At 35.3% G+C, this 10,389-nt stretch overlaps 1 protein-coding gene across 1 annotated transcript; it reads left to right on the forward strand.

Moving 5' to 3' along the window:
• Nucleotides 1-2,442: 2,442 nt before the first annotated feature.
• On the forward strand, nucleotides 2,443-10,310 carry LOC117318292 (the record flags this gene model as incomplete). The annotated part of the gene is given in 4 exon segments (XM_033873288.1): nucleotides 2,443-2,503; nucleotides 4,862-5,151; nucleotides 5,954-6,031; nucleotides 10,200-10,310. Coding segments are annotated over 4 exon segments (523 nt in total), but the record flags the coding sequence as incomplete, so codon positions are not given.
• Nucleotides 10,311-10,389: the final 79 nt, after the last annotated feature.

A 10,389-nucleotide genomic window follows, 5' to 3' on the forward strand; every position in this document is an offset into this window, starting at 1 on the left:
TTCGAATGGGGTTCGGGAAATTATAAAGGTGATTTTGTTTTGAAATAACAATGACTTCACATACCATTCTGATAGTTAAGAAAACCAAGTATTTATATATATAACATTCTGATGGTACAAAGGATAAAACAAAATGACGTTATATCTCATTTCTCCTTTGCTTCAAATCATGTGTGTGTATATATTCTTCAAAATCAGCAGGTATGAAAAGACTGTATGGTACATGTACATTTTTATAGGTGTTAATATTTTAAGAAAAAAATGTTAAATAGGTTTTACCAGAAATTATTTTATCAAGATTTTAATATAGTTGATTAGCCTCATCACCTTTTGAACAACCGGACCCTGATGGTGCAAAAGAAAAAGAGAATAGAAAAAAAATGACGCATGTTATTCTGATGACTTCATACAAAATTAACATTCTGACAACGAAAAATAAAAATGACTTATATGGGAGTATACTGTTAGTTGGAAAGGTACCGACTAATCCTGTGTCATTTTAACAACCGTGTTTAACATGGGGCACATACGGGGGTACACTAATCCACCCAAAATAATATAGAATTTAATCTGGGTGTTATCATTTAGGTATAACCCGTCGGAACCTCAAACACCCGTCATAGCTGTTTAATTAAAACGTCACAGAAAGTAAATCAATTAAACTGTGTCGGGGTAGTCTGGTCAGCTGTCAAAGTGAAACTCTTTGTTTAAGGTAAGTTTCATCAATTAAGACCTATTGATGATGGTTCAAATGTGACTGAATATATCTATTGTAGATACTGATAGTTTATACAATAATGTAAATGTAGATACACGTCATTTTGAACATTTTTATGGGGCGGTTTTGTTTAGTTTATTACTGGGAAAAACCGTGACGCCTCATTAGAGAATCTGTACATGTAGCTTCTTTGTCAGAATGTGTGAGGAAAAGTCACTGGCATATTTAATTTCTACACCTATAGAAATATATGCAGGTTTAACGTTAATTGTTAAAATATTAACATTTTACAAAAACGAAACTGAAGTCGCTATTTAGGTCAGGCATACTTCGGCTCGAGGCCCTGTTATCATAAATTGACAATTTACAATAAGGAACAATGATAATCTCTTTCTAAACAGTAACATTTTGTGTATATATAGTCTTCTAATGTTTTATGAAATGTCGGATAATAACGGTTTCTGAGTTAAACTAGTGTCAAGTTGAATATATCTAAAATAGATAGGTCATATCTATTTATAGATTTAGGAAAATCCTGTGATTCGCTCCTAGCTCTTGTGTAGAGAACCTCGAGAATGGGTGATAATTAGTTTACTTATCAAATACAAGTGCCTATCATCCATGTTAGTCTGCATTGCTAATTAGTTTAATTATCAAATACAAGTGCTTATCGTCCATGGAAGTATGGTTTATTTATTTATTTTTGATACCTGATTCTTGGACCCGACCTTCTTGCAGAGATACACAACTGTCATCTATACATCTATATATATAACTGTCATCTATATATACAAAATGTATAACTGTCATCGACAATTCGACAATTTACTTGTCTGTACTTTCGTTATTACTACTTGACATATATAACTGTCATCTATATAACAGCCATCAGAGACACTGCTGGCTACCCGTAGCTGGCATATTTCAAATCTTTCCAAATCAATAAATCGTAGCATTATAAAAATATAAAAAGATGTATGACAAGCCGTGTTGGGGTTTTACTTATTTAATTCAGTTGTAATCGATGATTAGATATGTCTGTATTAAATCACAACGGTGACATCATTATACATTAGTAACATAGACAGACAGTGACGTCATTATACATTAGTAACATAAACAGACAGTGACGTCATTATACATTAGTAACGTAGACCGACAGTGACGTCATACATTAGTAACATAGACTGACAGTGACGTCATACATTAGTAACGTAGACCGACAGTGACATCATTATACATTAGTAACATAGACAGACAGTGACGTCATTATACATTAGTAACATAAACAGACAGTGACGTCATTATACATTAGTAACGTAGACCAACAGTGACATCATTATACATTAGTAACGTAGACCGAAAGTGACGTCATACATTAGTAACGTAGACCGACAGGGACGTCATTATACATTAGTAATGCAGACAGACAGTGACGTCATTATACATTAGTAACGTAGTCCGACAGTGACGTCATTATACATTAGTAACGTAGACCGACAGTGACGTCATTATACAATAGTAACGTAGACCGACAGTGACGTCATTATTCATTAGTAAAGTAGACCGACAGTGACGTCATTATACATTAGTAACATAGACCAACAGATGACTGACCAGTGACCACCATCTATACCATCTGACGAAGGGTGATTTGATTAGTGCGCCATTTGGTTTGGTATATTTTGTTTAACGTTCTATTAACAGCCAGGGTCATTTAAGGACGTGCCAGGTTTTGGAGATGGAGGAAAGCCGGAGTACCCGGAGAAAAACCACCGGCCTACGGTCAGTACCTGGCAACTGCCCCACGTAGGTTTCAACACGCAACCCAGAGGTGGAGGGCTAGTGTTAAAGTGTCGGGACACCTTAACCACTCGGCCACCGCCATCTGATGGTAGTGATAATATTATATAACATGTTGGAATACATGAGGAAATTTAGTCCGAAACAGTTCTTCAAGAAATTTTCAACTTCTAAAGCATCCGGTCCCGAAATGAGTATGAGTGTTTTGTATAATCATTTTAAAGATCTGGCTGCTGAGGCAAGAAATGAAACTTGTTCTGCGAATATTTTTGTAAACGATCCAAATGGAAGCTCTGTGCCATTGTTTGAAGAATTAGACTGCCCTGTTGGTAAAAATGTATTACTGTCTGCCTTATGCACATTTTTAATACAATTTTAGACTCCGGATGCTTCCCTACTGACTGGTCCGTCGCTATTATATCTCCGGTTTATAAAAAAGGTGTAAAAACAAACCGTAATAATTTTAGAGGCATTAGCCTGTTGAGTTGTCTTGGTAAATTGTTCACGTCTACTTTAAATACGAGACTTCTGAAGTGGTCTGAATCATATGATGTTATCACGGATGCTCAGTTTGGATTTCGCAGTGGTCTCAGTACGGTAGATGCGATTTTTTGCTCTACATTCAATTATAACAAAAAACTTTTAGTGAAAATAAACGCTTGTGTTGTTGTTTTGTTGATTTTCGTAAAGCGTTTGATAGTGTAGACAGAATAAACCTGTGGTATAAACTGTTAAAATTAGGAGTCGGAGGCAAGCTTTTACATGTTATTAAATCAATTTATAGTAATGTTAAATCCTGTGTAAAATTCAAAGGATACTTATCTGAATTTTTTGAAAACAATATCGGTTTATTACAAGGCGAAATTTTTCTCCAATACTTTTCTCTATGTACGTTAATGATGCAAATATGATTTTGAAGAGTTAAGTTTATTTCTAATGTTATATGCTGATGATTTAGTCCTGTTTTCGGAATCTGTCGAAGGTCTACAGAACCTACTAGATAACCTGCTCACAATGGAAATTAACTGTGAATAGTAAAAAAAACAAAAGTTGTGGTTTTCCGTAAAGGCGGTAAAATTCGAAATAATTAATCGTGGACTTACCACGGGAAAAAACTTGATAGTGTTGACGAATTTCCTTACCTCGGTGTAAACCTTAGATATAACAATAAATTCACGAATTTAAAAAAAAATGGCGGACCAAGGACGTAAAGCCATGTTTGCTTTATTTTCTAAATGTTCAAATATGAGTTTAAATTGTAAAACCATGTTGAGTTTGTTTGATACTTATGTAAGTAGTATTCTGTTTCATGCATGTGAAGTGTGGGGCTCGACCAAAGGACCAGATATTGAAAATGTACATGTTCTTTTTTGTAAGAAATTACTCAAGGTTAAAATATCAACAAATAATGTAACATTATTTAACATTATTTGTTTACTGGGAACTTGGTCGTTTTCCCTTAGAATATACACGCAGATATATTAAATATTGGTTCAAACTACTCGACACAAAAAACTGTATTTTGAATACTGCATATGATTTTTTATTAAGTGAAAACACTGGTTTATGTTTTAATTGGGTACACGGTGTAAAGGAGTTATTATGCTCTTTAGGTTTCGGCGAAATATGGTTCTGTCAATCACCAAATAACTCTGAAACTATTCTACATTGTATACGACAAAGAATTTTTGACCAAGCCCAACAGTATTTGAGAGATGCATAAGAAAAGTCCTCGAAATGTGTTTTATATAAACATATTGTGGATAATTTTTCTATTCAGTTTTATTTAACTAAGTATATACCTATGAAATTCAGAATATGTTTATCAAAACTACGCATGTCTGCGCATTCCTTAGCAATCGAAACTGGCCGCTTTAACAATATTGATCGAAATTTGAGACACTGTTTAATTTGTAAATTAACGACTGAGATAGAAGATGAATACCATTTTGTATTAATATGTAATAAGTATACCAATTTAAGAAGACGCCTCATTAAGAAATAGTATTGGCAAAAGCCTTCAATGTTCAAATTAATACAGTTATTAAGTGTACAAAATATCAAAGAATTAAGTCGCTTAGGCAAATTTATATTTGAAGCAAACAAAATCCGATCTATATATCTTTAATCCGTACTCCATTTTGTATTTGTACTGTAGCATTGCTGTTCTATGCCATTATCATGTATTGTTTTGTTTATAATATGTACTAATGGGCCGTATGACCTACAGTCAATAAAGAAAATTGAAATTGAAAAAAAAAAAAAAAAAAGTTTTTAAATTAACATGTTTTTTTTTTATAAAACCTGCTTTATTTTTTTCATAACCGACACGGCTGACAGAATGGAACCGTCCGAAAAAGACCTTCGACATCATGCTGATATGGTATTTGAGCTTGCGGAATGTTTTTCACCAAAAGACCAGGAATGGAAGTCCATTATCAGCAAATGCCTTACAATGAAATACATCAGTGTAAGGGAAAATGGCGACATTACAAGCATGGAGGAGCTCTGCGGATGTTTAATGAAAAAAGAAATTATTGACTACGGCAATTACAAGCGATTGAGAGAAATTATAGGAAAACATGCGGAAGCCAAGGGAATAATTGACAAGTTCACGAAACTGATCCGAGGTAAGATCATTGTTACAACATAAATAAAAAAAAATGCCGATTACTGATAAATTGCATCCTTTCCAATACATATTCCCCATAGAAATGAAATCAAGTTTTGTATTGCCAAGTTTCGGTGTCATGAAACCAAACAGAATTGCTCTCTCCGAGAAAGTATGTAACTTCAGATTGGTAAGGTTTAAGATTAGCTATATATAGTTCCGAGGCAAGTCTGATGAAGATAACAGGGCTGTTACCGAAAACTAGCAATAACCTTATTAGCTGTGTTTTGTAACCTTTAATATATGTAACAATATGTAAGCAAAACTGTGGAAAACAATATTCTTTTACATTTCTGACAATTCTGATCTTACCGCTTGAGAGTCTAGTCCTGGTTTTATAACATTAAGACACACTTCCTTTAAAGTGGGTTCACCTGTTTGTTTTTCTTACGCTGTCAAACTTCGTTATTTGAACTTATTCGAAGACCATGATTATCTCGAGGTAAAAATTCAGTTCAACAAAAAAAAGTTTTATTTTCAAAAACTTGTTAACTCGAACACTGGGGATATCTCGAAGTTTTCTCGCGACCGAACTGACTTCGAGATAACAAGGTTGACTTATTCGACTGAATTTGTTTTGATATCTCTTACTCCGATTTTACTACTGGTAGATAATTATACGATAAATGGTGTCAAATTTGCATGTCTTTTTCCTGGTAATTTGATACCCAATAGCTGTAAATATTGAATTGTATATACCGGTAGTCATTAACTGAATAAAACAATTGATTGGAAAATTCATGCCTGCTTATCATGTCTAGGTGAAAAGGACGGTTGTGAAAACTACGATCCTGGAAGTGACGAAGATGAACCGTCCAATACACCCAAACGACCCAAAGGTAAACATAGAGAATACATGGTCAGTGTCTTAAAATATCAGCTGTATTTTGGCGAGGGTAAAGAAAGACAAAAGTGCCGACCCTTGGCGAGCCACTTTTGTCTTTCTGCCCTGAAGTTAGCCTATCAAAAATAATGATTATAAACAAGAAATATCTTTAAAAAAGATAAACGGCATAGTTTTAATGCTGGTGGTTATAATGTAAAACTACTGGTGAAATAAGTTAACGAACTACATTGTAATTAATAAATGCGCAGTTTCAGCACGGATAACAAAATTATATCAGTTTGAATCATTTTTGGTGATAATAAGACTGCAAATGTGTCATTTGAATAGATGCATCCATTTATTCAGCTTGCATTCAATTTAAAAGGGACATCACGGTAAAAACGTTGCAATTTTCACTGAATGTACGCGTTTTGTTCCTTTCCAGTTATGTTTCTGTGCTCTCCCAATGTTCACAGTCAATCCCTATGTCCAGCTTGACCACTAGTTGGGAATCCCCCTCTAAATTTAGCGCGGAAATTATTTTTAAATCATTACGTGACTGTTTTGAAATCATGGCAGCACAAACACACTATAGTTTACAAGGCTATATTCTACGGAAGCGTAGTAGGCTCACATTGGAGTATATTTTTCATGGCATATTTTATCTGGCGGCCGCCACTTATTTATCTGGCGGCCGCCACTTATTTATCTGGCTGCTGCCACTTAATTATCTGGCGGCCGCCACTTAATTATTTGTTATTGTTTTTACAATTTAATGTGATATCTGCTACGGTAATTACAGTTATTGTCGTTTTCAGATCCAATATCATGATTTAGAAATGATTTGTTAAATCTAATTTTGATTTTTATAATTTCCGGAAATCTGAACCGGTTACCGGATCTGTCTTCTGTGATTATTACTAAATGAAGAAAACAGAGACAAAATCCAGGTGCTATGTTGTCATGTTGCTACATGTAATTCCCTATGACTAAAATGCTACGGTTATGTTGCGGATTTTACAACAAATGAGAAATAAAATGTTCACTAATCAAGTGATTAAGCTAATCACTTTTTGAACAACTAGGCCCTGATCATCAGCCTGTTTTAACAGAAAGTGACAGATTTGAAGTTATAAATTTACACAAGAGATTATTCTAATACTAAGGTTTATTTAGGTATTCCTTACAATCAAACTTTATTTGGGACGGGGGTATACAGTTTCCCTTAATGAATTATCACTATATCATTTGACATTGATCTTAAACCCAAACTCGTGCAACAAGTGGTGCCCGAAACAATATACAGTGTGTAAAGAGATTTAACCTGCAACTGCCACCGCAGCTGTGACGGAAAGCAGCTGTATTTTGGAATCTTAGCACGCGCGTCAATTCGACTGACCTGCTTCCTAGCAAAACGTTTATTCGGCATAGCCGTCTAATTTTGTTTTGGCCCCGGCTATGACGCGACAGGTGGCGTTACTGGTCAAGATGAAGTATGTGATTGGTCAATGTAGCGGTCAATGCAAAATGCAGATATACAGTTAAAAACAAAGTTAAAGGGACCATTATTTATTTTGTATTTTTATCTTATTATAGGGTATATCTTTTAAAAAAATTAACCTGAACAATAACCTTTCGAGTTCGATGATGTAGGTACATAAAAACATCAATTATCAATTATTAAGAGTTATCACAATTCGCTGATGAACAATCTGAATAAACACATGGACACAAAAATGGCTTCCAATCTGAATCGACTGCGGCTGAAAATGATAACAGCTTCCGCAATGAAGAGAATAATAGGGAAATGGGTCAAACACAATCCTAGAATTAAACTTGGGAAGCAGTACAATAGACTGTAAACATGAAAACAGCAGTAATACGGACGCCGCTCGTATTCTTCTTGATTCTTTGATAGTAGTTCATGACAATCTCGGTTATATTCACACAAACTCGGTAAGATTTCCACAATCTCAGTAATACATTTTTTGTATTTACACAAACTCTGTAAAAATTCCACAAACTCGGTAATATTTATACAGTCTGTACCAGTACATCGCTACTGTCACTATACTATATGAACAATGTTTACACTTATTTACACATAAATATGTGTGCCGTAATATATACAGAACGTGTTATTTAACATTTAAACCACTGTATAATATCGTTATCCAACTAACCCAGACGGAATATTACGGAAGCGTAGTAGGCTCACATTGGAGTATATTTTTCATGGCATGCGAAAATATTTTATATGTAAAATCCCATAAGGGGTCACGTTAGTGTGACCTTTTGGATTAACCAATAAACTGACTACTTCCAGAATCTTATTTCGTCCTATAAAGCATATAGATAAACACTGTGACGAAATGTTTTGCTTCGATGATATCGACAAAATGCCAATTCGCCCTGAAAGTGAAATACACACATCTCAGAGGTCATCAGAACGTGACCCCTTATGGGATGTTGTTAGATGTTCATGTAACGTAGTGAGAATGACCATCTAGATTTTGATTAGATTGTTTGGAAGAGAATTAAGAATTGTCAAGTTAGTTCAACCAGAAATTATTATATCAGGATTTGAAAAATGTTGTTAAAATGTGATTAGCCCAATCACCTTTTGAACAACTGGGCCCTTGTGTTTAGGAGAAAGGACGAGTGATGTTACTCGTGAAGAAAAATGGTGTTGAAAATAAGTCTGATCAATAACTTAATTGTTTTAGGAGAAGATTTTAACTAAAATATTATCATCCCAATATGTCATTTAACTTGGTGATCTTACGAAGAGCATAAAAGTCCAAGGAGTAGTAGTGTGCAGCCAGCCGGGATCGAACCCGCGACCCTTGGCTTACTGGTCCGCACCGCCGCTCTATCGACTGAGCTAAAGGGAAATTCCCCCTAGCCCAAAGCTAGAAGGCGACCATACAACTATGTACAGTATTTACAATTAAAACCCGGCTTGCTAAAAGAGTATAAGACATTATGAGAGTTGTTATTGTTGTGTCAACTACGTCTTCGAAACTCGTGTAGGAGCCGGGAAAATATGCCAGCGGTACCTTGTTGCATGTCGACATGCCCCCATTGCAAATCTTTGGATCTTAAATCATTCCTTTCTTTCCTCAATGATCTGTGTAGAGCCCCTACACTGGACATGGTGCCAGGGTCAGAGGAAACTCCGAAAATCTTGTTCAAGATAAACCTAGTTCAAATACTTTTACCCGTTTCAAGAAATTGCATTATAGATTATGTATAGTAACATCCTTATTGGTGTACTTGGAATACTTATTATTTGTTTGGTAATTCTTAAATATTCTGAGATATGTAGTGAGGAATTCTCATAATACGTACTTAATCTCTCTAACATTTTATTGAACTGTCTTTCTTATAACTATGTAATGTTTAACAGATTGTGTATTACTTTCTTTAACTTATATTTTGAACGTGAAACTGCTGCTTGGAATTTTATGGGGACATCTTACGTCAGATTCCCAGCACATTACATGAATAGATCTATGCACTGAACTTTTGAACTTTGTGTTACACGTATCTTACTATGGTGTAAGTATGAACTAAATCTATTTAGAGGTACTTAGGATATGATTGTATAAAATATGAACAACCTCCACTCCACCTATTAAATGTCGGTTTGTGTTACTCAGGAAGCTGAGAAACAGGCCGGTCTGTGCTGTCATGGTTGTCTCCTTGGACAAGACATTTTGCCCTAATTGCTTTGGATGCCATGCAATGGGCCTCCTATATGTTGTTCAGTGAAGTAGTCACCAACTACTACAAGGAGACCCCGCCTCAAAATGACCCTGGCTGTTCACAGGGTGATAAACCCAGCAAACGAAAAAATAAATGACAGTATGAATAGAGGAATATTATAGCCAGAGTTTCCTCTGGCCTTGACACCATGTCTGGTGTTAGGGCCAGAGGAATCTCGGGCTACACTGTATACAGCCATCCTTTTGACTTACTGTAACCCTGGTAAATACTAGCCACAACATACTGCTCAGCTAGGGAGAACTTCTCTTTAGCTTGATAGGTTGAGCGTAAGATTAGTAAGCCGGAGGTCCTGAGTTTGATCCCAAGCAGAGGCAGTGATCTAGATTTAATTAATCATGTGCTCTATTACACATCCATAGTAAGTGATAATTTGAGACACTTTCTATTATCAGCTGAAGAGGATGATTCACATCAGTTCAGAAAAGAGATGGACAATACCCATGATGCACGGATCATTGATGTATGGGGACGTGCGAGACAATCTGTCGGGCTTATAAAAGGACTTGTATTTGGAGGTACAGGATTTCGAGTAGGCACGGATTACATATGATCAGTAGCAAGGATTAATGACATGGTACGTTC

Source organism: Pecten maximus, unplaced genomic scaffold (genome assembly GCF_902652985.1).
Source record: "Pecten maximus unplaced genomic scaffold, xPecMax1.1, whole genome shotgun sequence".
Taxonomy (NCBI): domain Eukaryota; kingdom Metazoa; phylum Mollusca; class Bivalvia; order Pectinida; family Pectinidae; genus Pecten; species Pecten maximus.